At 61.5% G+C, this 27,966-nt stretch overlaps 1 protein-coding gene across 3 annotated transcripts; it reads right to left on the bottom strand.

Moving 5' to 3' along the window:
- Positions 1 to 536: 536 nt before the first annotated feature.
- Positions 537 to 27,966, bottom strand: LOC100731215 (tubby-related protein 1). Of its 3 annotated transcripts, XM_013156841.3 has the most exons (27): positions 27,871 to 27,966; positions 27,705 to 27,756; positions 27,307 to 27,376; positions 27,062 to 27,232; positions 26,269 to 26,415; positions 25,314 to 25,406; positions 25,124 to 25,240; positions 24,578 to 24,687; positions 21,992 to 22,162; positions 21,803 to 21,915; positions 20,958 to 21,069; positions 20,785 to 20,883; positions 18,915 to 19,086; positions 17,144 to 17,530; positions 8,296 to 8,547; positions 6,897 to 6,961; positions 5,219 to 5,281; positions 4,989 to 5,051; positions 4,543 to 4,554; positions 3,176 to 3,316; positions 3,047 to 3,096; positions 2,745 to 2,806; positions 2,212 to 2,357; positions 1,956 to 2,129; positions 1,735 to 1,875; positions 1,496 to 1,648; positions 537 to 1,420 (listed from the first exon to the last, which is right to left on the bottom strand). In XM_013156841.3, the coding sequence occupies exons 1-27, from the start codon at positions 27,915 to 27,917 to the stop codon at positions 1,307 to 1,309; spliced, it is 3,297 nt and encodes a 1,098-aa protein (XP_013012295.2). In that variant the 5' UTR covers positions 27,918 to 27,966; the 3' UTR covers positions 537 to 1,306. The 3 variants fall into 3 exon arrangements, with proteins under 3 accessions (XP_013012295.2, XP_013012296.2, XP_063095072.1); XM_013156842.3 differs by lacking the exon at positions 4,989 to 5,051; XM_063239002.1 differs by lacking the exons at positions 537 to 1,420; positions 1,496 to 1,648; positions 1,735 to 1,875; ... (8 more) ...; positions 6,897 to 6,961; positions 8,296 to 8,547 and having other exon boundaries at positions 17,334 to 17,613.

Here is a 27,966-nt window from a genome sequence, read left to right as displayed (position 1 = left end):
GACTCAAAAGCAGTCCTGCCTCGGCCTCCCCACTAGCAGGGACCAGAGGTGCCACGATGTTGGGCCAGCTCGGGCAGAAAGGCTGACACGTATAAAGCTGGTCTTTACCAATCTGCTGTGATCAAGCTTAAATCTGGGCTCCCAGAGCCTTGATCTGCCTGTGATCCACTCCTCCAGGTGCTGCCTACACCCAGGCTCTGTCCCCAGGGTAGGGGTATAGGGGCAGGAGGGTGGACAGGGTTAGCTGTGGTGCCCTGCTGTGGGGTAGAGCCAGCTTTTGCTGCCTGTAGGCTTGGGGGGGGGGTCCCATTGGGATGAAAGGCACCTCTGCCCTTCCGGCTAAAGTGACAGTCTGTAGTCCGCTGTGAAACAAGGCAGAAGGCCAGTGGCCTGCTGGGCGGGGGCTGGCTGTGATTCCCAGCGTGCGGGCCACTCTCACCTGCCCAAACCTCCCGGGGCAGGTGGGTGCTGTCCAGGTCCCACCTGGTGGCAGTCTTTGGCCCTGCCTGCGGACAGGGGAGCTTTGCACTCAGGTCTCACACTTAACCCACAAATAATTTTAATCTCTGTCTTGTGCACGGAGCAGGTCTTGGTCCCTGCCCCAAGCCCCATTTACAGTATGACCCATCACAGTGGACTTAGAAAGTAACACAAAAAGTATGTAACATGTTAAAAAACCTAGGTGGGGTGTGGCAGTGGCCCCAGCCAAAGGCAGCCAGTGCAGGAAGCGGGCAGGTGGCGGAAGGGGCGCAATACTTCATAAGGTCCCCAGAGGCGCTGGGGACAGGCTGGCCCAGGCCCCAGGGCCTGGAGCCGGGAAGGTGCAGCAGGGGCTCTGGGCCCTTTCCGTGTGGGGCCGGCTCTGGAGGGCACTCAGCCAGGCCTCGGTGGGCGTCCGGTACAGCTGCAAGGCCACTCCTGCCCTGGAGGTAGTGTAACCTGGGCCCTGGGTGGCCCTGCCTCGGCTCAACTCAACCCTCACTGGCTGTGCAAGGGGCCGGGCTCAGCCCTTCTGGTCCTCGGCAAGCTGCCTGCCTCGGCCTCCTCGCCGCCTCCCTGCCACCACACTACCCATGGCCGGGGATCAGTGCTGGCGCCTCAGCGGGTCTTACACCCCCACCTCGGAGGTTGCTGCGCGGGGCCAGATGCTGGCCGGGCAGCGCCTGCCACTGGGCCCCTCTGCTCCCACAGCTAAAGCGCAGAACAGCGGCGGGTAGGGGCAGCGCATCCTCAGCCCAGGCCCCTGGTGGGCCAGGCAAGTGCGGGGCAGGTCTGTCCTGTGTCCTCGGGGTGCATGGCTGGCACCCTAGTCTTTAACAAGCTTGTAGACGTGGTGCTGGGCGCCATGCTCGCTGGTGGAGACTTCGAAGACGAACGCGATGACCAGCAGGGTCTCCTGGGAGTCCCGGTTCGTGACCACCTGATGGGGCAGGGAGGGTCAGCCCTGGCCGGTACCCCCGCCCCCGCCCCCGCCCCCGCCCCCGAGTGTGCGCACCTGCAGGATGGTGAAGTTCTCCAGCACGCTGTTCATCATGTACTTCTCGGGCAGGTGCTTCAGCTTGTGGATGAAGTTGATCATGTACTCGCACATGGGTGAGCGGTGGATGCGGTACACGAAGCGGCCGTTCTCCAGCCGCGCGTACTCCGTCTGCGGCGGCCGGAGCGAGCGGGGGTCACCGGCTGGCCGTGCCCGCATGCCCACCCCGCCTGCCCCCTGCCCGCGCCCCCACTCACCTCCACCTTCTCCACCACCTGCTTGCCGAAGGAGCACACCTTGGTGGAGACGCTAATGGTCATGCTGTCCGCAGAGCTGTACTGGGAGCTGACCCCGTAGAAGGCCCCGGGCCCCTCCTGCACGGTGCTGTTGAGGTCAGCCTGGGGGGGCAGGGGGTGTCGGTGCTGGCCTGGGCGGCAGGGGGCGCCCATGTAGGGCACTGCGAGGGGCGAGGGCTCACCCAGAACTTGACGAGGAAGAAGGCGTTGGGGGGCCCCTTCTCATAGAGCTCCTTCAGCCCCCCCTTCTTCTCCGGGAACTTGTCGTAGATCTGCCGCACGTCCACAGCCTCCAGCGGCGGATCGGAGAAGGCGGGGTTGGTCTGGCCGATGTGCACGAACAGGTGTTTGCTGTACTGTGGGGAGGCCAGGCGGGTCAGGGCCGAGGGGCACGGCTGCCTAGGGCCCCGAGTACTGGCCCGCGACCCAGCATGTTACCGTGTCGGGGTCTCGCTGCACCTCCATGAAGGCTGAGTACTCGAGGAGCCGCAGGCGTGAGGAGGCGATGGTGCGGTCCTGCCACGCTGGCACGGAGGAGGAGGTGGCAGTGGCGGCTGGGGGGAGCGGGGCCAGGGGCTCATAACCTGGGAGGGAAAGATGGTCCCACACAAAGTGGCCCAGCCTGCCCTCGGCCTTGGAGCTGCCTTGACAAGGGGGCCACCTTGGAGCAGGGGTATGCTTTGGATTCTGACTTGCCTAAAGGGGTCTATCTGTGCAGTGTACAACCTGCACAACCAAGACGGAGAACCAGGTATACACAACAGCATGAATGTTCAAATGTGCATTCAGCAAACACAGAAAAGGGGAAATAACAATTACCCGGGATCCTACCACCCAGAGAGAGCGGAGACCCGCTAGGATGCTGGTATCTGTCTCCAAGGGAGTTTTCCATCCACACAAGTACCACAGCTCAAGCCACGCTGAGCCCTCACCCCTGGCCACCCCCATCCCCTAGCACGGGGGACACCTACTGTTGAGTGTCGGTGGCAGGGGTGGCTGGACAGGGTAGGCTGGCTGTGCGAAGGGCTTGATGCTGCGGGTGAGCACAGTACAGGTGTTAGGGGCCCAGGCCCACAGGAGTCACCTGCAACCCCCATGCACCTCACATGTTCTGACTCCGAGGGGGCCTGGCTGCAGTGCACAGCACCCCCACATTTCCGATTGGCCCTGAGACACGAGACACTGAGGGCAGGGTGGCCGGGGATGTGAGTGACCAGGGACTGGCCTGCTGTGGGTGGAGGGATCACAGGAGGATGGGGAACCCAGTACTCACTCCTGAGAGGGTCCAGGCTGCTGTCCCAGGAGGGGGGTACTGCTCCAGAACTGCAGAGGGACAAAACCAGGCGCTCAGGACCCCTACTGCACCCTGCCCGCCCTACTGCCCTCGCTGGCCGGGCCCTACCCTGGAGGATGCGGCGGAGAAGACGGCCTGCGGCAGCGGTGAGGGCGGGCTGAACTTGTTTTGCAGGACGCTGGCGGACACGATCTGTGCCGAGGACATGGACGCCATGCTCTGGAGGGCTTTGTCCTTGGAGACCTGGTCCTGGGGACGAGAGGGCCAGGTGAGAGCCCCAAGGACTTGGGGACCCAGCTTTGCAGGGGGGCTTGGAGCCTCTGTCCCCAGGTCCAGCCTCTGTCCTCGCCCCAGCAGGACCCACAGTAAAAGCAACTAGCTTCACTGACCCTTATAGCTGTCCTGGCATCTAGGGGACTGCTCCCAGGATCCCTGGCCACCAGCGCGCCAGGTGTGCGTGTCCCTTGTGTAAAGTGTTGCCCAGGCTGGTTCCCAACTGATGGTCTCAAGCAGCCCTCCTGCCTCAGCCTCCCCAGTACCTGGGACTAGATGTGTGTGTCACCATGCCTGATACACATCATTTTTATATGAGCTCACGTAGGGGATGACAGGAAAAATGATCAATCAGTGTTCAATTCAGATACAATATTTTTCAAATATTTTTGTTCTGAGTTTGGCTGGATCTAGACAAAGGCCAACTGTACCCACCCGTGCATTTCCCCTGTATGTAGATGCCTAGCCTGTCATTGCATTTTTGATACGGGCTGCAGTGCAGAATGCACCTCCCAAACCAGAAGCCTTGAGTCACACATCTAGTCCCAAGTACTGGGGAGGCTGAGGCAGGAGGGCTGCTTGAGCCCAGCAGTCTGGGATCAGCCTGGGCAACACAGTGAGACTCCAGATCAAAACACACCCAGAAGTCCCAACTGCGGACACTGTGTTGGGCATTGTAAGTAAGATGACAGGATTTAAAGCATCCAGAGGACGTGTGTATGGGATCCATGCAAATGTATCACTTTATACAAAGAAGCCCAGGTGTGGATCCACAGGAATGCTGGGGAAATGACTGTATCTCATTTTTCACAAATGCTGCTTTCAGCTGAGTGTGGGGTGCACACCTGTAATTCCAACCAGGAGGCTGAGGCAGGAGGATGGCTGTGAGTCTGAGGCCAGCCTGAACCACTGTCTCCAAAAAACCCAAAACAGGGCTGGGGATTTAGCTCAGCGGCATAAGTGCCTGCCTTGCAAGCAGGCAGTCGTGAGTTTGATCCCCAGTACCGATAAAAAGGAGAAAGACAAACAAACAAATAAAACAAAACAAACGCTGCTTGCAAATTGTGTATGTGTATTTGTGTGTGTGTGTGTGTCTCTGTGTGGGCACCGGAGATGGAACCCAGGTCCATGCTGAGCCACTCTGCCTGTGTGAGAACCTTCTGGTGCCACCCATCCCAGAAGGACACTGCCATGCTACTTACCAGGTTCATAGCCTGTGGAGGAAGAGGAGGACAGATTAGAAGAGATGGGGGCTCCGCAGTCGGGGACCGCCCTTGCCCACCCACTTCAACACTTGGGACCCTGCCCAGGCATGCCTGCCAGTGGGGTGCCCTGGCCCAGGGCAGCTGTGTGGGGGTGGCACATGGGCACTGTGGGATTCCAGCTCGGGTCCTCAACCACAGAGCGGACGGCCCGGGACCAGGGTGGCCACCTCCACAGCCCTGGCCGGTGACATCCCCTGCCTCCTCCTGTCCTTGAGTCCCCATGCAAGCAGCAAGCGGCAAGCAGCTGGAAGGAGGCAAAGGAAAGTGGAGAGAAGGAGGTGCAGTGCCCCGGACGGTCCTGTCTCCCCACGGTGGCTCCGGGAACCTGGTGCTCCCTGCTGGCATCTGTACCTGAGACCAGGCCGGGCGCAGGGCGCCCCTACCTTCAGCTTGGACTGAATCTCCCGAGATTTCCGCCTGGCTAGAACCTGCAAGTGGCTAGACACCTGGAGAGAGAGAGAGAGAAACAGAAAGAACAGGACGAGAGGACAGGCCCAGCCAGAAGAGGTGCAGAGGGCTGGCTAGAGAGGAGCTGAGGCAGAGGCCCGAGCCGTGCGGAGCGCAGTGGGGGCGCCGGGGAGGAGCCCGAGGCCCCGGCAGGCGCCCAACGTACCTTGATGCCAACCTGGTACTCGCGCACCTTCTTCCGAGCTAGAACCTGTATGTGGCTGGACACCTAGGGGCCGCCCCGCGCCCCACCGGAGAGGAAAACACACAGTGAGCGGGCACTCCAGCCCCATCTCTGGGGGACCAACGGAAACGGGACAGCTCTGGGGCTCCTGGCGCAGCCCCTTTGGCACTGTCATTTCTGCCCTCTCCTTGGCCGTGGATGGATTAAGAGCCCACGGTGGCTTCCGAAGCCACCACGTACAGCTGCGTGTGTAGTTAACTCACTTCCCAAGGGCGCCTGGCCCGGGAGGCACAGTGAGAGCTCAAATCCAGCCCTGGTTCTGCTGGAACCTGCACCCTGGCACAGAGGAACGGCGAGTCCAAGAAGGGGTGACACAGGGGTGACACTTATCACTGGTATCCTCCAAGGAGACACCCTTTTCTACTGGGCTTCCACACTAAGGATGCCCCATCTTTCTACGCCCCGCCCCCCAGCTGCTTCCTCCAATACTGCACTGCGGGCGCGCCTCTGACGCATGCGCGCCTAGGAGAACGCAGCAGCCTTCTTTCCCAGCAGCCTTCTCCCTGCATCCCAAGCCAATCAGGCACGGCTGACCTTTGACCTTGAGCCCAGACCAGAAGCAGCAGCCTGGTGATCAGCCATAGCTGTGGGCTTCCTGTGCAAGCTGGGTTTATCCCCAAAGATGGTTTTCAGTTTTTTTTTCATCACAGCCTGACAGTTATGATGTAAATTATGCTGGGAGCCCAGAAGCCACTTGCTTAGGAGACAGGCAGGGACTCATGACAAGCACATCTACTGATGACTGATGCCTGGGAGCCAGGTTCTACTTGACTCTCCATATATGGCTTTATAGACTCATTTGTTTGTTTTTGTTTGTTTGTTTGTTTGTTTTTTGAGATAACATCTCACTATGCAGCCCAGGCTGGCTTCAAACTCTTGGCCCTCCTTCTGCCTCACCTCCAGGGTGCTGGAATTATAGGCGTGCACCACCACGCCCAGTTTATTTGACCTTTCCAGCAATTTTAAATAGTAGGTTCAAATATTATCTCTGACTTACAGATGATGAAACTGAAACAGAGAGGTTACCCAATTTATCTAAGGTCACACTGCCAGATGTTGGAGCTGGGATTTGAACCTGGGCCTCATCTACGTCACCATCAAGCTATCCTCCCAGGACTTTTTTTAGACCCTTGGACGGGGCACCATCTCCAACTGGCTAGCTCTGGGACAGCTAAAAGTCACAGGCAGCTTTCTGTCAATATTTAGCTGTTTGTCAACATGGAAGCACTAGAGGTATTATTTTTGGACTTAGATTGAACCCAGGGCTACATCACAGCCCTTTTTTATTTTGAGACGAGGTCTCACTAAGTCAATAAGCTGCCCAAGCGGAGATTGAATTTGTAACCCTCGTGCCTCAGCCTCCAGAGTGCTGGGCTTACAGGAGTGTGGCACCATGCCCAGTCTGGGCTATTTCTTGGCTGCTTGGCAGGACCCTGCACACACCTCATCTCAGCCACTTGGCCCTGCTGCACTCTTGGTCTCCCTTCCTGGGAGTAGTGGCTCAGGGTAGGACTGCAGCCACCTGGTGGGCCTGCGAGTCTCGGCCGCAAAGGCTGCTGGAGAGGAGGGGCAGCACGATGCGCACAGACTGGCTCCCTACCTGTTTCCTCGTCCGAGTCTTCCCGGTCCTCAGTTTGATGTAGCGGGCGATGAGCTCATTCCGACCTAAAGCAGGTGGGAGCATTAGGAACAGCAGAGGCCCAAGACCCAGCCCCGCCTGGTGCAACCCGGCTCCCTGTGCTGTCCCCCACTGCCCGTAGCGCCTTGGGGGTGCTGCAGAGGGGAAGACAGGGTGGCTGGAGGATGGGCACCCTGTCCCCTGCAGTGCTCTCTTCCTAAGCCACCCAGAAGGAACAGGGACGTCTAGCGTGTGTCCACATGTAGGTCTGTAAGTACTCTGGGTGAGTCCTTTCCCTTCAGTGGTGAAGGAGGACGGATGGACAAATGGATGGACAGATGGAAGGATGGACCCAAAGGAGGGAGACAGAGGCACATGGCCTCCAATTGTCTCCTACCCTGCAGTCGGTTACTGAGTGTGTCCTTGTGCCTGCCATCCTGTGGCCCTGGCTGCCACATAGTACGAGTGGCTCCTACCCACCACCATGGCCCATCTGGGGGACCAGGCCCACTGGAGGTTTAGGGACACATAGCTAGGTGTATGGGTGTATGTCTGCACCTTCAAGTCCCCCCAACCCCTCAGCCTCCTGAGAAGAGCCACATTCTCCAGATGCCTCTCTGGTGACAGAGCTGGGGCCCACTGTCCCTCCCTTCCTGCCCCCTCACCGCCCTGTCTAAAAATACCCAGTGGGGCTGCCCCAGCCATGTGGGAGGCACCAGGGGGACAGTGGTCCCTGCCCTGTGGAGGAGGGGGCCGGGTGCTGAGGACAGATGACACATGGGCACGGCAGTCCCTATCAGGGCCTGGCCACAGGCTGTCATGGAGGGCCAGGGCTGGGGCTGGCATGTGCCAAGTCCAGAGGTCAGTTATGCCCACATGCAGCTCGGGAGCGCCTTTTCCACACTGGACAAGAGAGGACTGTCCCTTCTGGGGGTGGGCACCCTGGCACAGTGTCAGGGAAATGGGAGCTAGGGAGGAGCCTGGGGGACAGGAGGATAAGTCCCCATGTCCCTGCAATGTTCTGCTGACTGCAGGCAGGCCCAAAGTGACTTCCCAGCCCTGCCCTGCAGGAGAACATGCTGGGGGGACCACACCTCAGGCCTTACTGGGAATCCTTCCCACAGTCCTGGGGGCAGAGACCCTTCAGGCCTGGCCTGCAGCGCACAGCGCTGACCCAGTTTCCTGGGCCCACTGAGTCACCCCGAAACCTCCAGGCCCAGGCTGGGGCAGGCAGGGTGAGAGGTGCGGGCCGCCCAGCTTGTTTGTGAGGTGGCCCCGACCCGGCCTCGCACGCCTGGACTCGCCCGTGCTGGCCGGAGGCCAGGACGTCACCCAACTGGTTGGGCCAGAGCAGAGGAGGAAGGACGTCCGCCTCACGCACCGTACATCTTGCCCTCGTCCGACAGGATGATCTTGCGGCGGCCACAGGGCGGGTAGATGGCCAGGGCCTCCTGGAAGCTCTGCTCGATGTCCGGGCTCCACACGCCCTCCGCGTCATTGTCCAGCCCCTTGTCCAGGCCCTCGGGCCCATCCTCCCGGGCCTCCCCGGGGCTGCCGCTGGTGCTCCAGCTGTTGGACGCTATTGTGCTGGTTGCTCTGGGCTCTGGGCCTGAGCCCACAGGGCAGCCTGAGCCTGTGGACAGATAGATGCAAGAAGTCAGCCCAGGGTCCCCCACCACCCACCACTGAATAATGGTTTTTTGTTTTTTTTTTGTATCGGGAATCGAACTCAAGACCTTGTGCTTGCCAGACAGGCTCTGTACCACTGAGCTACATCCTTGGCCCTCCACCTCTGCCTCTCTGGTCCTCATTCCCCACTGCCAAGGTGACCCCAGGGTGGGATACAGAAAACCAGAGCTGTGTGAGCCTGGATGAGCCACTGAACCTCTCTGAGCCCCTGTGCTGGTAACATGAGTTCGGAGCCTGCTAGGGTTGTGAGAGTGAAGCCCCACAGTGCCTGGCGCATGACATGGGAAGCACAGAAGCCACAGGGATCAAGAACAGCAGTGAGGGGCTGGGGATTTAGCTCAGCAGCATAAGCACCTGCCTTGCAAGCAGGCGGTCGTGAGTTCAATCCCCGGTACCAATAAAAAGGAAAAAGACAAAAAAAAAAAAAAAAAGAGAGAGAGAGAACACCAGTGAGGATGCAAGGCCACGCGTCTACACAGCATACGTCGGAAAGCACCCGGCTCATTTGGCCCTCACCGCAGGAAGGCAGAGAAGGCACCCAGACAAAGATGCCCACCATTCAGATGAGGGAAACTGAGGCTCATGGGTCACATGGCACTTCCAGGACGAGCGGAGAAAGGAGCACAAGACCAGACCCTTCCTCCACATCCTGGTACCCATGCAGCCCTGCCCAGGACGGCTTCCCCTCCCCTAGAAATAACCCAGCAATCGCTGTGCTCAATCCCCCGGGCAGTGGCTGGCACCCATTTCTGGTCCCGCATCTCTGCAGCCTCACAGCACCCATAGGTAAACTACCCACAGCTCCCTGGCATGGCCCACGCTGCACAGAGCCAGGCTCTGCCCCAGCAGTTTAGACCACACCCAGGGACACCCCCACACTAGCCCCCACCCTCACCCCCGCAGCAGGAAATGCAAGGCCTAGGTGGACAGCGGGACTGGTGAGGAGCTAGGGAGAGGAGCCTGAGCCCAGGTCTTCTGAATGGTGGGGGAGGCTTCTCCTCAGGAGCCTCCAGTTTATCTGGGAGACCTCTAAGGGAGAGCCAGCAATGGAGCAGGGTGGGGAGGGCATCAAAGTCCCAGAGGTCAGGTACAAGGCTGTTACTAATAACTCCAAATAAATGCCAGGAAGGTTCTAGGATTTTACACATATTCATCTAACCCGCCATGGCCGGGTGGGATCACTCACACACCTGAAATACCAGCACTGCAGAGGCTGAGGCAGGAGGATTGCCCGGAGTCTGAAGCTAGCCTTGGCTACAAAACAAATTCAAGGCCAGCCTAAAGTACAGAGCAAAAGTCTGTCTCAAAGGAAACAAAAAACAAAAAACAAAAAGAAAGAAAAGAAAAAATTTCCCACTAAACCCACGAATGCTATTGTTAGTTCTACCTCACAGATGAGGGCATGAAGAAACAGAAGACATTAAACCTGCCAGAGAACACATAGCAAGTAGCTCTAGGACTGGTCCTGAACCCGGGTCTCTGGCTTCAGTCTGTAAACCCAGGAGGCCGAAGCGGGCTAAGGAAGGAGGCTCCGCAGGGCTCAGCCCGGGACCCTGCGCTGGCCTGCTGACAGTCAAGGTCCGCACGGTTTCCTCCCCTGCCCGCCTGCCTGCCAGGGCCGGGGCGCAGAGCCCGCTCCCCAGGCCAGCGCTTGGCACAGCCTCGCCGAGGCATCAGCGCAGCGCCTGCAGCGGGCTGTCAGGGAACCACCCTCAACCCGCCCTGCCCGCCTCTCTCCCGGCCGCCCCCTGAGCATCAGGGCCGGGCCGGGGTCCCCCAGGAGCCCCAACCTCCAAACACTGTGCCCCCGGCAGCCCGGCCCCCCTGCCGGGTGATGTCAGCCCCGCCCCGCCCCCCGCCGGAGCCCTGTGGCCAAATATGGCGAACAGAGCCGAGCGGAGCCGGGACAGACGGGGGCGGGGCGGCCGGCGGAGGGCAGCTGGGGAGGGGGAGGGGCGGCGGCGGGGGAGGGGAGCCCCCTCCCCGAGGACGCGTCCCATCGGCCAGTGGAGACCCTGCCTTGGCGCTGGCTCCCGCAACCCACACGACAGGCTTTCCAGGAATCCCCTTGGGCACATAGGTGCCCACAGGAGAGCCCACTGATGGTACCCCCAAAACAGCCCTGCCCCTCAGCCCTGCATTTGTCCCCAAGCCTGGCTCCCACGTGGTGATGGCAGCTGCCCCTGACCATGGGGCCTCATCTGACAGCAGCAGTCAGGAGGGGCGGAGGTACTGCTGGTCTCCCAGAGTGACCACCTGGGTGGGGACAGCACGCAAGTTGACCTGCCACCCCCCAACCTCTGGGCCAGGCGGGGTAACAACAGAGGCTGCGGTGGTTGACTGGGTCGGGGGGGGGGGGGGGCTTGGAGGGCATCCACCTCCCTGTGCTGAGCCACCCTGAGGGGCCAAGGGACAGAGGCCAAGAGGAACAGGAGGGGAAGGGCAGCGGGACAGGGAATGGAGCCGGCCAGACAGGAGGAGTCCCAGGCAGGACAGAGGAGCTGAGCGGGGAGCACAAGGCACAGACAAAGCTCGCAGAGGAGCTGCGAGGAGGACACAGCCCGGGAGCTGGAGGCTCAGGAGGACGGTGGGCAGGCAGACACGTTCCAGATGCAAAAAGGCAGGGACCTAGGAGGCAGAGACCGCAGTGGGGTACAGGGGACAACAAAGACAGGCAGCAGAGTAGCAGGACCAGGAGGAGGAGACCCAGGGACAGGGACAGAGAGACCCGAGGAGGCAGAGCCACACACCTGGCCCATCCGTCTGGGACCTGCCACACCTGAGTCCTTTCCTCAGCCCTCAGCCCTGGGTCAGAAGTGCTCCAGAGTGGTGGCAAGGATGGGGCAGGGGGACTAAGTAGGCTGGGAGAGCAGGCGCCACCGCCACCACCGCCAGCGACCGCTGAGCCCCAGGGAGATAAGGGGTGCTTGCTGCCCACTCCCCACCCTGTGGCCAGCTCTGCTGGAAGAACTGGCTGGACGGCTCCAGGGATGGAGGCCGGAGTTGGGCTGCTGCAGAGGCCGGGGGACTCCAGACCCTCAGGTCTCCTGGCTCCTCTTCTTTGAAGGGTCTGCAGGTCATCAGGCTGAAGTGTGGGCTCCCCCTGGGCCACTGCCCTGGTGGAGGGCACAGATGGCAAAGGGTGCATTGTCAAGTGGACACCTCCCCTGCCCCATCCGGAGCCAAAGCTGAACTGGGGCCCCACTGGGTCCAGCAGGCAGCTGCCACCCACCGGTGCAGGGACCACTCGAGGTGGCGGGGAGACAGGCAGACTAGTTCCTGGGAATCCCCAGCCCTGCCCCTAGTGCACTGAGCCTGGGGTGAAGGGTGGAGAAAGAGGGGCCTGCGGCTTCCCAGCCCCCTTAGCCTTCCTCACCCCGCCCCACCACGGCCAGCTGTTCTCCAGCTGCCAGAGGCTCCCACCCCTGTCGGCCCAGTCTGGGCCCTGCGAGGGGGTGGGGACAGTGTCTGTCTCCCCCACCTCCAGCCCAAGGACCCTGGGGGACCCTGCCAAGTGGCCACACCCTGCCAGGCTGGGAAGGGAGGATCTTCTCAGAGGAGGATGGAGATTTCTACAGGAGGAAGCAATTTGCAGAGCCCACTAGTGTGTGGGGGGGCGCCTCCCTCTCCTGTCCTCCTTAATGTGCTTCCAATTTGGGCATCACACTCTGCCCCTCCTCCGCCTACCACTGGGGTGAGTGCTTTCTCTGGGGGCAATGGGGGAGGACTCCCCCCACCCAAAGCCTCACCCCAGGCAGCCCCTCCCGGAACAGCATAGGAGGGGTCAGGGCCTCTCTCCAGTACTGTCCTGTGGTCAGCGCCTCGAGTCCACTCCCGGGGAGAGAATCCCCTGTGTCCGTCCAATGAGGGAATGGCTGGGGGCCCTCAGTTCTTAGTGAACAAGGTTAACATGTTGATGGGCTCAGTTTCTGGCCCCCACAGGTTCCCTGGGTCACCCCCAGGGGGCTGTCACAAGGGTCACAGTGTCCTCTACAAACAGGTTTCCTCCGCGCTCCTCCTGTGCCCAGTCCTGACTCCCACGAGGTCACAGCCACGGTCCTGCACGTTCAGTTACCTGCACCTCTCTCTTCCCTGGCTTTTTTTTAAAAAACATTTTATTTATTCATCCCTTTGTTTGTTTGGACACAGGGTCTTCTCTACAGCCAGCAAGCCTTGAACTCCCTACATGAAGTGTAACTCAGGCTGGCCTCACACTTCGGATCCCCCTGACTCAGCTTTCTGAATGCTTGGGGTCCCAGGAGTGTGCCACCATCACACGTGGCTTCCTCCCTGGGATGTGTTTTTTTTTTTGGTGTTCTTAACTGTATTATGGAAAATATACATAATCTAAAACTTGCTACTTAACATGGTCTTCCGTACAAGGCGGGGGACACATGCTGAGTTTTTAACACCAGCTTTCTCGTGATCGGGGTCCACACAGATGCCCCATGCTGGGTCCCAGCCCTGACACTTATCTCGCAGTGTCCCACACCCCATCCTGCATGATCCCCAGGATGTCACCCACACATGTGGATACTGAGATCACCCACAGAGCAGTCTTGGTCACATCTGCAGCTTCTTGCACGCGTGCACACAGCCGCACACTCAGGGCGGCCTCTTTGGGCTCAGTGTCGGTGCCACACAGCATTTACACTCGCTTCCCTGCCACGCCCCGCCACGGGCCCTGTGGTTTTACTCGTACCTGATGTCATACACAAGTCAGACCTGAGGCCACCTCACAAACTGTTTCACAACACACACCAGGAGTGGTCACGCCATGCACCGTGTGCCACACAGCGTCATACACTTGCAGTGCCCTTCACCCCAAACAGTGGCATCAGCAGGTGCACGGGGGCTCCGGCAGGAGCTGGCTTCACAGATACGGCCAGCACGATGCTCACGCACAGAATGTCACCAGGCATGTCACCAAATTGTCACAATACGCCCAGAAGACTGCATGTGGAAGACTCCCGAGGGTCCTCTTCTGAATCTACACACCAGGCAGTCACAGTTGGCACCTCAAGCCTGTGTCCAGCCTCGTCTGCGGTCACCCATATCAGGTGCCCCTGCCCCACACTGTCCCCGCACGCACTGTCCGGCTCCAGCTTCTCACACACACCCGGTGTCATCACCCATGGTCACACACGGCTGCCTGCCGGCTTCCCTCCACTTCCTGTTCTCTGGGCCTGGCAGGGAGCACAGGAAACAATCGGCACTCTAGGAAACCCCAAGAGTGAGGCTTTGGGGACCTGGGGGGGTGGGGGATGGTGGTGGTGAAACTCCCAGAATGTGCAGGTCCCTCAAGGGCACAGGCAGTGTCCTCTCCCCTCCACCAACACCCTCTCTGCTGGCACACGGGGAGGGAAAGACCTTGGAGACAGGGCCAGATGTGACCCACTGACCTCCAGCTCTAATCAGAGAGGCTGCTGCCTTGGCCCTAGGGCTGCCCAGCGGTCTATGGAAACCTGGATCCTCAAGGCCACCTGGTGTGGGAATACGACCTCCCAAGGCAAGGGCTCCCTGCCCCCTGCCACCTGGCATCACCTCCCTGCACCTGGACAGACCCGAGCAAGAAGTGTGTAGTGCCAGCAGGTTCCATGCTGTGCTCCGTGGGCACTCAGGGCATTCTAGGAATGGGGTAAATGGGTGGCCACCAAATGGCCTTGGCCAGTCCCATCCTATTCCATCCAGCCCTGCTGGGCACCACCACTACCTCTTTTCAAAGGCATGTTCCCCTGTCCCTCCCCCCCCCCCCAATTTGTCTTTCCCTCTTTCCAGGTCCCCAATGCCTGAGCCCTGTAGGTTCAGGTTTTGGACAAGAAGACCACAGACCCAGGTCCCAGGAAGGCTTGGGGAAAGACACCTGCACCTGAGAGGCTGTTAATTTGCAAGAAATCGAGGCCCCTCAATTCCACACAGTTGGGGAGGGCAGTCCACTGGGGATCAGAGCCTGATTCCTCATCCTCCACTGCACAGCCCTCCGCCCCTGGATTAGTGTTTTCCCCCAACTTGCAGCAAGCACTAAGATGTGCAAAACCAAGAGTGCGGGTAGGTGCCTGGCTCACACATAGACACACACACACACACACACACACACACACACATGTGCGCAGACAGCACACACTCAAAGCTCTCTCCAGTCACTGACCATTCTGCTCAGCCATTTCTCAGGCCGCGTTGCACTCATAAGCATCAGTTATGGTGCCCTCCTTGGGGGTGGGGGATGCCCAAGAGCCTAAGCCTCCCACTGGCTAGGGGCCCCCTCTCTGAGTGGCACTCAGGGGTCCTCAAGTCCCCACCACATAGATGCAGCTGGTCACCCAGATCCACATGCCAGCAGGAGCCCAAAAGCCCACACAGAGTGAGTCCCCATGGGAGACTCCTTGGAAGGGGCTGCTGGAGGGAGCTGCAGTCCTCTCCGGCCCAGCAGCCCATTGGGAGTTCTGTTTTCCCTCCTGGCCCCCCAGGCTGTGCCCAGCATCCTGGCCAAGGAGTTGGCTAAGCCCTCAGCACCGTGGTGGGACAACACATACAGAACTAGGCCCCAAGAGAGGCGATACACAGGGCCCCCACGGCCACCGGCCCCTCTGAGCTGTGTCCAGCCTCACCCGCATCCTCTGTGGGCTGCAAGTCCAGGCCTGACCTGGTTCTGCCCCTACCTGGAGGAGTAAAGATAGGGAGGGAGGCAAGTCTCCCCCAAGGCCTCATTCCCCCTTGCCTGAGGCGTCTCGGGCCTGGACAGGGCCTCTCCCAGGAAAGGTGACAGAGAGGGGTCTCAATGACACCGCCTTAAGGCCTGGTTGGGCTGGAAAACAGACTCAGGCCAGCGCCCAGCCCTCCCTTCCCAAGGAGGAATAAAGGGCATCAGAGACAACACGGCGACCGCGGTGGGAAGGGGTGTAGAGCCAGGCACCCTCAGACCCTCAGAGTACAAAAGAAGCGGCCCCAAATTCAGTGCCTTGGGAGCCCGGCGCACAGGGCTTGGGCTGGGACTCGGATCCTTCCCGACGCGGCGCAGGGCTGCAGGGGATCCGGGCGCACGACGGGTGGCAGCTCCGCGCCCCGACGCCGTCCACTGGCAGCCCGCGGCCCGGGCCGCAAAGGAGCAGCCGTGCGCGGGAGGCAGGGCCAAGGCCTGCGCTGAGCCGGCCCGCGGGCTCCGGAGTCCAAAGGGCGGCAGGGCTGGGGACCGGGCGCCCCGGATGCGAGTCTCCGCGGCAGGGCCCGGGCTGCACGGCGGCGCGCTGGGGACCCGGTCACGGCTCCCGGCCGCCGGCCCGACTGGTCCCGGCGCCGAGGGGTGGGCGGGGCTTCCCGGAGAGGTTTCTCCCCCTTCGCTAAACTTCCCGGCACCCAGATCCGGGGCTCCGGCTCGGGGCTGGACAACGGCTCGAGGACCCAGCCCCCCTCGAGTGTCCCCGCGATCCCGAGCCAACCAACTACCGCCTCTCCGCGGCGAGGCCTCCTCCCGGCGGTTGCCCGGCTTACCTGGTCCGAGCTCGGGGGGGCGCTCCGGCCAGGCCGCTCCGCGGGGGCCGAAGGAGCCGGAGGGGGCCGGGAAGGGAGGTCGTGGGGAGGGGGCCGGCGGGAATGCGCGGAATGAGCCGGGCGGAGCCGTAGCCGGAGCGCGGGCGCGGAGGAGGGAGCGAGCGGGACGGAAAGTTTGTGTTGAGAGCCGCGGCTGGGGGTGGGGGCCGGGGCCTGGCGGGGCGGGGCGGGGCCTTGCGGGGGCGGGGCCTGGCCGGGGGCGGGGCTGGCGGCCACCCCCGCGGGCGCGCGCGCTGCCACCCGCAGTACCCGGGGACCTGGGGGGGGGCGCCCGGGTCTCCCGCGCCTCGGCGCTTGCAAGCTGTGCTGAGCACCGGCTCTGTCCCCTCGCCTGTCCCTCGCTGGAAGTTGGGGCTCCGGCCCGGGGCGGGGCGAGGGCGGAGCTCCCGTCCTGGGGAGGCGGGACTGTCGTCGGTGCCGGGGCCCGTGGGTGCCGCGTCACGAGGCGCTCGGCGGGGCCTGGGCGCACGGGCCTCGGGGCTCCCCACCCCGAGCCTGGTCCCGAGCCGCCGAGGCGGAGCCCCCCGCCCCGCCCCGTGCCCGCCCCCCGCGCCGGGGCCCCACGCCGGCCCCGCTCTGGTGGCTGCGCGCGCCCTGCCCGAACCCGGTTTGTCTGGTTCTCCCCGAGCGGCTCGTTTCTCGAATTTCTCCCTTTCTGCCTCTTCCTGGACCTCCGGGCCCTCCCTCGGCCTGGCTCCTGAGGGCCCCGCGGGGGGTGTCGCGACCCCGCGCACGCCGAGTTTCGGTAGGACCCACCCGCGACGGGGGAAGGGGGCGCGGCCGGAGGTCTCAGCGCGCTCCGAGGCCCCCCTCCTTGGGAATTCCCCTCGTCGTCCCCCTGCTTGGGGACCCCCGCTCCGGCCCCGGGACCGCGGCTCTGCCCCGGGGACCCTTCGGTCCCCTGCTTTGCGCGCCTCACCGGAACCACCGCTGCGCTGCCCGGACGCGGCTTTATTGGGGTGTGGGTACCTGCGCGCGTTCCCGCCACCTACCCCGCCTCCTCCGAGTCCCCGCGCGGTCCCACAGGGGGTTAAAGCAACACTGACTACCGCTCCCGGACAGGAAGTGACTGGGGCGCGGGGAGGAGGGGGCGAGGCCGCGCGGGCGGGCTCCACGGCCAGATGTGCGGCTCCAGCTCCAGATGCTGTCCGTCTCCATCGCGCCCGGCGTCGGAGCTCCTCCCGCCTCGGCCTGTGCCAGGCTGCCCAGCGCAAGGAGGTCACCAAGCGGCAGGGAGGGGTGGGCCCGCGGCAATGCAGGGGCCCCGCCGCCTCTTCTCAGTCCTTCCCCTCGTGCTGGCCGACTCTGGGGGCGCCGGGCGCCGCGGGTCACTCGCAGGCCAGCTTCCCGTCGAAACTGGAGAGGGCGATGGCGAAGGCCTGCAGGGCGCACAGCGGGTACCGGTAGTCGAGGGTGAAGGCGTCCTCCGCCACGCGGCCGAACTGCAGCACTATGTAGTCGGCTGCGGACACAAGATGAGTGGGGGCGGCCCGAGGCCTCCTTGGACCACCGTCCAGGCAGCCAATGTCCGCACCACGGGGGAAGTCCCTGTTCCTGTGGGCCAGGCCGGCCCCACCCGTACTTCACTGCCTGTCGCTGTGAGCCCCAAGGGCAGGGGACTGCCTTATCGGCCACTGCCCGGAGCCTGCTCCAGCAGGCACTTACTGAGGTCGTGCAGGACCCTATCGAACTCCCCAACCCTGGAACCCTCGCTTCGAAATGCCCGCCCGGTTCCCTTCTGGCCCATTGTTTGCTGCCTCACAGGGCTCCACGGTGGACCCCAGACTCAGTCCGTTCACGAATGCCCTGGTACCCTTCCTTAGCTGGTGGCCCCAGAAGCCCCTTCCCATTCTGATCCCGATCTCCTGCCCCAATCCCCACACCTCCCCCTGCATCCATAGGGACGGGAAGTTGCTAAAAATACCCCCCAACTCTAGCCTGGTGGCTCCACCAGAAATGTGATCCGGAGAGCTAGCGGTCCCAAGCCCAGGGGACAGGTGACACTGGGGCACATCCCTGGAACATTGGGGGGGGGGGTGTTGATCTGTGCGGCCCTACCCCACACAGCCACAGTCCTCTGGGAGATACCTTTCCACCCCAAACTTTCTCATCCTACTGGGAGCCTCTCCCCAGGGCTTGGAACTGGGACCTTTTCACTTAATTGCGTTCCAGGTACATCTTGTCTTCCTCCAGGGTAGGCTTTTGGCCTCACTTAAGAGAAGAAATGGACTCAGAAATGCTTGGCTAATGTTCCCCGCTCTGAAGCGGTGAGAAGCGTGGGCACTGGAGCCAGACTCTGGAGGGTCTGACCCCGGAGCTGTCTCTTAGTGGCTGTGTGACCCTGAGCAAGTTTCTGCACCTCTCCTGCCACCCATTTTCTCATCTGCCAACTACAGATAAGGACAGCACCATGGTCATAGGGTTACTGGAAGGATTTAAGGAGTCATTATCTGTAAATTCCCCCCCAAATGGTGCCTGGCACACAGAAAGTATGGAGACCAACGGGGGAAATAAGTTTTGAGGAGCAGCATCAATTTCTGAAGGAGCTGGGAGACTGTACAAAGGGTGCCTTCCTGGGCCTCGGCAGCCTCTTTGACCACGAAGGGACTTCCTTGCGCTCTGGTTTTCTAGCTCTAGCAGTGAAACCCTGCCTGCAACAGCTTTTACCCAGAATGCCTCAGCTCTGCCTCTGGGCCCAGTGGACGCCAGCACCTTGGAGACACCTGCTTGGCATATCTGGGGCCGGGGTTCTCAGAAACTCACGGTCATCGGCGTGAACGATCTGGAAGTTCTTGACCGAGGCCTGGGTGACGCGGCCCTGAAAGTTGAGTGTATAGGAGCCACTGTCCTCATTCCAGATGGGCGGCTTGTTGTGCAGCTCGATGAGGCTCTCCAGGGTCTTGTTCTGCCAGCGCACTAGCAGCCCGTCACTGGCCTGGGGTCCCCGGGGAGGGGGGAGATGGTTAGAAGGGGCTGGGACCTTGAGCGTGGTGCTGACCAGGAAGGGGAGCCCTGTGTGGCCCGGGCAGTGCGACCCCTGAGAACCAGGGCACCTGGCTCAGTCATTCCTCGTGCTGATGTGCTTGAGGGGTCTTAGGCTCAGCCACCAGCCACCTCCAATGACAGGGATGACCCAGACCTTCCAGAGCCTGCCAGGGATGGAAGGAGAGCTCAGGGGAGGGGGACAGACTGGGGGAAGGCGGCCGGAGAGGCGTAAGGAGCGGGCAGTGTGGTGAAAATGTGCTCGTGTGCTTTCTTCCTCTCATGTGTTTGTGTCTGTGACTTGGAGTCTGTCACTCAAGGTCCCCTCCTCCAGGAAGCCTTCCTGACCCCAAGTCTGATGCAGACAGCACAGCCCCAACCTCCCATGGTGCCTGCTCCCCGAGCCCTCCACCATGTGCAGGAACAGTGCCTCAGTTTCCCTCCCATGGTGCTCAATTAATAGCACATGAGATGTTATTTAGAGCTGTGCCTGCCGGGGACTGCGTACTTGGTAAACAGCACCTATGTCGAGTTTGGATTGCAGTGCCTGGCCAAGAGCTTGTATCAAAGAAATGACAGTACAGGCCAGGCATGGTGGCACATGCCTGTCATCCCAGCACTCTGGAAGCTGAGGCAGGGGGATCGCTACAAGTTCAAGGCCAGCCTGGGCTATGCAGCAAGACCCTGTCTCAAAAGACCAAAAAAAAAAAAAAGGGACGGTGAACCAAATCGGATGTGTTTCCTCCAGGCAGAGAGAGGGGCGCTGTGGGACCCGCAGGCCGAGCAGAGCAGCCCCCTATCGAGAGCCTCCCGGGGCGGCAGCCCGGTGGCTGCTGGGGCCTCTGATGCGGGCGTGACTTTCCAGCAGGGACGCGTGTGCCATCAGCTGACGGCGGTATTACTTTTCATCGTAAATGAGTAAAGTGACATCAGTCTCCTGTGCCTACGGGACGTGCCCATCATTCGTCCCCGAAGTCCTGAGCTCACCCATGTCCAATGCCTGGGACAGCATCGCGCTCACTCCGTGTCCCACCCCTGTCTCTGGTCCCCCACAAAGCAACCTTTGCTTGAAAAAGGAAGTGGCTTCTCCATGCAGAACCCTGCTTTGGCTTTCCATTTCTGTAGCGCAAAAACCAGTTGTACGGACTCTGTCTGACCCTCGCCCTCACCTCTGACCTCATGCCTCCTCCCAGCCACGCGGGCTGCGTCCAGCAGGCACTCCCGGCCTCAGGGCCTTTGCACTGGCTCCCTCCCCGGTGCTGCCCCCAGATCCCTGCAGGCCCCCGCAGCTTTCATACTGAAACGCACACTTGTCCCCTTCCTGTCCCTTTCCCATAACGCCCCTTCTTCCGCGCCCGCCTGCGCAGACTCGCTGATTTCTCACAGCTGCTGTCTGGTCCTCTCAGGCTGCATGGGGGGAACTTTTGGGCCCGGGTGCCTCCCCCACGTGCTGGGTCCTGTCTGGGGCTCGTGTCCGCGGTGGGTGGGCAAGCTGACCCCTTGCCAACTGTAAGCCCCCTGCTGCCGGCTTGCAGGGAGCCCCTGAATCCGTCCTTCCAGCTGCCAGAAGGGATCTGCTTAGGGGGCTCGGCCCTGGGTAAACTGAGTCCCCACCCTCTGATCCCCTGGACGAGGTGGGGGTAGGGCTCACATTTCGCGGCCGGATGGGGACCCTCTCATTGTCGGAGTTCATGCCCGGGATGATGACCGTCATGCGCCGGGGCCCTCGGAAGCCCAGCACGTTGGTTTCCTGGGGGGAGACGCGGTGAGGCCGCGGGCAGCGGAGCGGGGAGGGGGGCTGGGCGGCGGGGCCTGGGTCCTCACATAGATCACGGCGGCCAGCTCCTGGCGCAGGCTGCTCACGTCGCCGCCCGCCCCGCGCTGCGGGTTCTGGCCGGCATCAAAGACGGTGAAGCGGTTCCCCAGGAGGTTGGACCTGCGGGGCGGGCAGGGCTAGGGCACCCTTGCATAGGCCTGCGGCCTTCCTGTCCCCCGTCCTGCCTTCCCCTCTGGAAAGGTCTTTGCAATTTTATATATTTTATTTTATTTTTTTGAGGCAGGGTCTCACTGTATAGTTCAGGCTGGCCTCCAACTTGAAGTGATCCTCTGGCCTCAGCCTCTGAGTGTTGGGATCCTCCTGACTCAGCCTCCTGAGTGCTGGGATTACAGGCGTGCGCTACTACAAGCAGCACCTGAGAATCTTCTCTGAAAGTTTAGGCTACAAGGACACTGGGTCGCATTCAGATCTCAGTTCTGTCTCTCCCTAGCTGTGTGACCTTAGGCAAGTTCCTCAAACTCGCTGGACCTCAACTTTCCATATGCAAAATTTGCACATTAGGTTGGTAAAAGGGATTAAATGGATTAATGTTTGGAAGTGGCTTAGGTTTATAGACACATCGGTGCAGCCATTGGCCCTGTGTGAGTGTTGTTAATTAAATCAGTGTTGGGCGTGCTGGTAAGTTCCTGTTAACCAGCCCGTGGGAGAAGGCTGAGGCAGGAGGATCGCTGTGAGTTCAAGGGCAGCCTAGGTTACAAAGTGAGAACCTGTCTCAAAAATAAGAGCAGGCCCCGCCGCCAACCACCCGGTGGCCTGGGTGAGACTGGACGTGTGTGGGATCCCCGGAAAGCGCCGTCCCCCACCGGAAGATGTGGAGGACGGCCCGCCCCACCTCAGCTTTCCGATGAAGTCGTCCCCGCCGCGGGACAGGTTGGTGGGGTCGCTGGAGATGAGGTAATTGGCCGTCTTGCTGCGTTTGCGCTTGCGGCCGGCCAGCAGAAAGACCTGGAGAGGGGCCGAAGGGGCGTCAGGGAGGTCCCCCCACCGGGCCAGGGGAGGGCCCCGCCGGCGCCCTGCCCACCTTGCGCTCGGTGTCCAGGTGCAGGAAATAGGAGGGGTACATGCCCCGGTCCATGCCCTTCTTGTCCCGCGTGAGGCGGCAGCGCACCGTCCGGCCCTGCGGTGCGGGGCGCAGCACAAACTCGCGGGGGTCGTCCACCTCCACGGGCGGGGACGTGGGTCTCTCCTCCTTCTGGGGGTACAGGGGCGTCAGCCCAGGCCCGCCCTCCACCTCGGCGGGGGCCCAGGTTGCACACAGCTTGGGCCACCGGGGCATTCTTTTTCCTTTTTTGGTGCCAGGAATTGAACTCAGGACCTTGTGCTTGCCAGGCAGGCATTCACGTTGCTAAGCTCTATTTCCAGCCCCTGCACTCACCACTTTCTGTGAGACTGGTAGAGCAGCTGAGTGGCCCTGGTCCCGCAGGGCGGGCCACCTCTGACCCCAGCAGGCCCTACCCTGGGGATCTGGGGTGTTGCTGATTCGTTATGTTTGTTTTCCTTGTGACCAAGAGCTCAGGCTCTGGGTTCAAATCCCAGCGCCACCCCGGCTGGTCCATCAGGTTTGTTGCATGTTTGTGTCTTTACTTTCCCACAACACATCAACACACCAGCCTTGTGACACAGTTTGAGGGGGCACATCTCCCAGTGGGGTGAGTGCCCAGGCACACTTAGGGCCCACAGAAGCGTCTCCGGGAAGATTTTTGTTTTGTTTTTTGGTACTGGGGATCAAACTCATGACCTTGTGCTTGCCAGGCAGGCACTTGTGCCTCTGAGCAAAATCCCCGGTTCCGGGTCCTGATTTAATTTACATACTTAAAAAGGCTCCTGTGTGCTGAGAATTGGTGGCACATGTCCGTGATCTCAGGGAAGGCTGAGGCAGGAGGGACCCATCAATTCAAGGTCATCCTGGGCTTTATGATGAGTTCAAGGCCAACCTGAACTACATGGTGAGACCTTGTCTCAAAAAATAAAAATATTCATATAAACTCCACCAGTGTGTTCTGAGTGCTTTCTAAATATTAGCTCTTAGCCCTCACACAAACCCTCGGGGACAGCTGTTCCACTGTACAGATAACAAGTCAGAGTCTTAAGTGACTTCTGGGGTTTGTATAGGCAGCAAGCATTGGGCTGGGGTTTGAGTCCTGCCTGGTCCCGTCTGCCTCAGGCCCTTAGGAAAACTCCCCCCCCAGGAAGCTCATGGTTTTGGGGTGAGCTGGGGCTGTTGGATGCACTGCTGCACTCCACACAGGGGTGCACACTAGGCCGTCAGATGGCGGGAGCTGCCTTAATTTCCCAGAGTGGGCCATCCAAGCTTCTGTGGCTCCCGCTCAGCCTCTCTGCTGGCTTCCGAGAGAAGTTGGCAGCCACCACGACCAAGGGTCCTCAGGAGCCACAGAGGCTCCTGCCGGCAGTCCGGACAGCAGTGAAAGGGGGTGGCACATTTCCAGGCAACTTTAGGTGACCAGCCCCACTGAGGACCTGGCCGGACCCATCCCAATGGCTGCTCCTGAGTTCCCACTAGGAAACTGAGTGCAGTTTGCAGACCCTGGGCTTTGGGAGGATTTATTAGCAGCAAGCACGAGAATCCCATAAGGCCCTGGCATTGGCCCCTCCTATTCTCACGGGCCTGGGCTTTATCTTTAGGTTCTGTCCCTGGAGGAGGGGGGGGGGTGGGCAGCCTGGTGTGGGCACTGGGGGGTTAAAAGCTCTCGGGGCGCACTGAGGAGCCCTGGAGTGCAGTGCTTTGCTGAGGGCTGATTGCACCATGAGGGAGGTGAGGTGCAGCCACAGGCCTTACCTAGGGGCAAGGGCCATCCCGTCTCCACAGCAGCCCGCCCCAGAAGAAACTTGGGCAACACGGGACTATGCCTGGAATGTGCCGTGCAGCAAGCCAGAGCCTATGCAAACACTTCCACAGTGGTGAGTTTCAAGGACCCACTGCAAGGAGGGCCCGGTGGCCCTCCAGCGGCCTCCGGGTTTACACATTGAGGGCGGTGGGCTTGGTGGGTGGGAGTCCATCCAAGGCCTGATCGCTCCCGTGCAGACTGATGGCGGCAGAGCTAAGGCAGGGCCTGCGCTCACAGGGTCCTCACTGATGGACACCTGTCTTGCTGATGCCTGCTCATGTGTGTTGGTGCCCAAGTCCTGCCTAGGGCAGGGGCAGTGTTCCAAATTCTCAGCAGCCTCCTCTGCTCATCCAGCACGGCCGGGTGTGGATGGGAACCGGCGGCTGGAGTGGCCAGGGGGTCACGCTCTGTCTAATAGCTGGGAGGCTGAGAGGACCTGGGTGAACCTCAGAGAGCCGTACAGAAATACAGCCAGCTGATTCTGTCCCTTGGTGTCCCCAAAACTGAGGACAGCGGCACCCCTTGCCTATGCCATGTGTCTCTCTTAGTGGGGGGTCCATGGGGACGTCTCCCATTAGAGCTGACAGGATGCAGGGTGGTGGCACCAGAGGACAGAGGGTCCAGGCTGGGCAGGTCCTAGCCTGGTGACCCCTGGCACCCTCTGTCCTTGAATCATAGCACAGGGAACCAGACTCTGGCACAAAGTGACCCCAGCCCCAACCCGAGCCCCAATCCCCAGTCCCCTAGTCTGGACCTCGGACCTTTTTGCCTTTTCCTTTTGTTTTGCCCTTCTGATTGCTGTTCTTGGCCGCCACAGCCGCCCCCTCCTCCTGCTCCTCCTCTGTTCTCTCCTCCGTTCCGCTCGGTGGGCCTGCATGGAGAGGAAGAGGTCCTCGGCTTCTCAGCTGTCTGGCTGAGACTCGCTGGGACCCAACCTGCAATGTGGGAGGGTCACCCCGTGTGGTCAGAGTCTCTGAAAGACCAAGACATCTGCCTGGGGCACCCAGCTGTCAGGAGGACCCCACATTCCTTTTTTTTTTCCCATACCGGGGGGAATCAAACACAGGACCTCGCCCTTGCCAGGCAGGTGCTTGTGCTACTGAGCTGTATCCCTGGCTCCTGCCTTCTTCTTTGAGACAGTCTCATTATGTAGTGCAGGATGGTTTTGAGCTCACTATGTAGCCCGGAATGGCCTCAGACGCACAGTGACCCTTCTGCCTCAGCCTCCCCGGCAAGCCACCCATTACAAAGGTTCTCAGCTCCCACCCGAGGGCTCCCCCAACGGTGGGCACTCGAGGCCCTGTCACCTCCTTTCTTCTTCACAGCCTTCGTAGCAGGGCTGCCCTCCCTGACCAGGAACAGGGCAGCTGGGCTCTTCTCTCCTGCTGGGCTCCCCGCTGGATTCTTGTCAGCCTCCCCAGGCCCTGCACGGGTGGGTACAAAAGGTTCACATCCCCCACCGCAGCTGCAGCCCCTGTCCTTCTGGGGTGTCCTCACCTTTCTTTTTGGTCTTTTTCACCCTCGCCCCGTCTCCAGCTTCCTTCTTAGTGCGAAGAGGCTTCTGGGGAGGCTTGGGGCTTCCCAGGTCCCCTGGAAATGGAGTCAGGGACAAAGAAAGGGCTGACGGGGTCCAATAGGGATTTCTGTCCCCCTGGCCTTAACTCTGGTCCTCAGTGAGGCCAAAGGCCTGACGGGGCTCCCAGCCTGCCTCTCCCTTGTGTTTCTTCCTTGTGAATCCAAAAAAATAGTGGACAAGCCAGGAGCGATGCCACATGTCTTTAATCCCAGCGCTCTGGGAGGCTGAGGCAGGAGGGTGTGGATTTCAAGGTCAGCCTGGGTGAGTTAGCAATTTAGACTCTGCCTCAAAAAAAAAAAAAAAAAAAAAAAAACAAGGATTCGGGATGTACTCAGTGTGAAGGCCCAGGGTTTAGTCTTTAGAATGCTGCCCCTAAGAGTGCCAGCCAAGGAAGGAGCCTAGGAAGCAATTAGCAGATGAATGAGGGGGTGAGCACGCCCATCCGGCCTTCTCCCTGAGCCTCCAGATCCTGCCAGACCACCCTGCCCCAGGAAGCCTCCCTGGCCACCCCTGCTCTCTCCTTCCAGGACCCCAGGTTCTAGGTGTGGGGACACAGGCTGACTCCTGGCCCCTGCCGGAAAGCCGAAGCCTTTATTGAGTCATTTGACATCTTTATAAAAATTGTAACAGGATTTCACATCGAGTTAAATCCAAAAATCACAAAAGTCCTCGGCCTTCCGTGGGCTCCCAGAGCACCTGGGGCCGGGCTGGCCTGGCGGTGGGGTAGGGGGTGAGCCGTGAGGACCGCGGGGTGGGAGCCCCAAGGAAGCGCCCTCGGGGCAGGTCGGGTCAAGAGTCACGTGCTAGGCCCTCGTGTCTGCGACCCCAGCCCTGGGCCACCCACTGCAGGCCGTGCTCCTCCGGCTCAGCACCCACCCCGAGGGGCCTGGGCCTTGGTCCTCCTGTCCCTCTTGTCCCCGGAAGCCTTGTCCTTCGGGGGCTTTCTGGCAGGCTTGGGACTTTTCTGTTTCTTTTCTTCATCTTCTTCCTCTTCCTCTTGGTCGCCACCTTCCTCCTCCTCCTCTGCAAGCACAACCTCCTTCTAGTAGGGGGTCGCGGACCCTTCTCTGGGAGCCCAGGGGTCCGCAGGGGCAGAAACTCGTCCTCTTGGAAGGTCAAAAAAGCCGGAGACCGCGAGGTCTCGGACCCTCCTACAGTGCGGGACTTTAGGGGGCCCCACCCTCAGGCCCCTCCCCCTCAGGCCCCTCCCCCTCAGGCCCCGCCCCGTTCGTAGGACCCACCCTCCAAGGTCCCGCCCATTAGGCCCCACCACGCCACACTATCAGTCACGCCCTTTATTTAGGCCCCGCCCCTAACTATGCTCACCAACCAGCCTCCTCCCATATAAGGCTCCACCCTCTCAGGGCCACGCCCACAACCCTTAGGCCACGCCCCTTTGTTCCTTGCAGCCCAGAGGCTCCCGGGCTCCCCTACTCCCCGCTTCCAGCGGCCCCTGCGGTCTCCTTGTCCTAGACCCTCTCTGTTCCCGACCAGAGCAGAGCCGCGTGTGCTACTTCGGACTCCTAACTGTAGCTTAAGGCAAAACCCTCAGTCTCTCTGGGCCTCAGTTTCCCCATCTGTAAAACGGGAAAAAGAACCAGGGCAGCGACCTGGGAACCAGGTGGTCTGCGCTCCCTTTCGGGGTCCCCCCCACCCTGCTCGCTCTCACCGTCCTCGGCGTCTGGGGCCCGGGCCACCAAGAAGGTATCGCGGGGGTCGCGCTTCTTGGCCTTGGGGTCCCTGAGGAACCTGGCGTAGACGGCGGGTCCGGGGTCCGGGTCCGGGTCTGGGTCCGGGTCCGGGTCCGGATTGGGGTCCCCTCGCGGCCGTGCTCTCCGAGCTGCGCGAGACTCGGGGTTCAGAGCGCTCAGGCCCGGCACCCCAGCCCCCCGCCCACCCCGCCCCCCTGCCCACCTCCAGGTTTGCGGGGCTTGGGTCCCGCGGGGTCTGGGGACCCGGGTGTCTCCGTCTTCTTCCTCAGCTTCTGGGGGGCGGGGAACGAGGGTCGGGAGGGGAAGAGTAAAGGGGGGTCCAAGTGCTGCCCGGCACCCTCTAATCCCTTGAGCCACTAGAAATAGCAGCGGATTATCCGGAGGGCTGAGGCAGGAGGACCCCTTCCCGCACCGTGCTCACTTCTGAGCTGCAAAGCCACCCCCCACGCCGGACCCCACGCCTAGAAACATCCTTTCCTGCACCCCCGAAAACACCTCCGCGCTTGAACTGCAGGCGCGCGGGCACTGAGGGAGGCCCGCCTGTCTCAGCCTCCCGCCCGCTTCGGGACCTCTCCGACCCGCTCGCAGCCGGGGCCCTACCGGTTTGGGGCGCCGCTGGGTCTCCGGGCTGGGTCCGCCCTCCTCATGCCCGCTGCGGGGGAGCACAGGGACCAGGCTGTCCAGCCGCCCCGGCCCGCCCCAGCCCTCCCCGGGATGCGGGGTCGCGAGGCGGGCGCGCGGGGTGGGGACAGGCGTGGGTACCGACCTGTCGGAGGCCCACACCTCCCGCAGGGTCTCGTCCTGCAGCGGCATGGCGCTGCCTCTGCCCCGTCCAGCCCCGCGGCAGCCCCGCGGCGCCTGC

Source organism: Cavia porcellus, unplaced genomic scaffold (assembly GCF_034190915.1).
Source record: "Cavia porcellus strain 051 isolate PalLab524CR breed Dunkin Hartley unplaced genomic scaffold, mCavPor4.1 scaffold_28, whole genome shotgun sequence".
NCBI lineage: Eukaryota > Metazoa > Chordata > Mammalia > Rodentia > Caviidae > Cavia > Cavia porcellus.
The sequence above is the reverse complement of the archived record's forward strand: the minus strand, read 5'-3'. Positions and strand labels throughout refer to the sequence as shown.

Coding starts and splice junctions, on each gene's coding strand:
- LOC100731215 (XM_013156841.3), bottom strand. CDS start 27,917: ATGCCGCTGCAGGACGAGACCCTGCGGGAGGTGTGGGCCTCCGACAG. Junction 6,962..8,295: donor GGACGAGGGCAAGATGTACG/GTGCGTGAGGCG, acceptor CACCTGCTTTAG/GTCGGAATGAGCTCATCGCC. Junction 2,807..3,046: donor CAGCCTGGACCCTCTCAGGA/GTGAGTACTGGG, acceptor GCTCACCCGCAG/CATCAAGCCCTTCGCACAGC.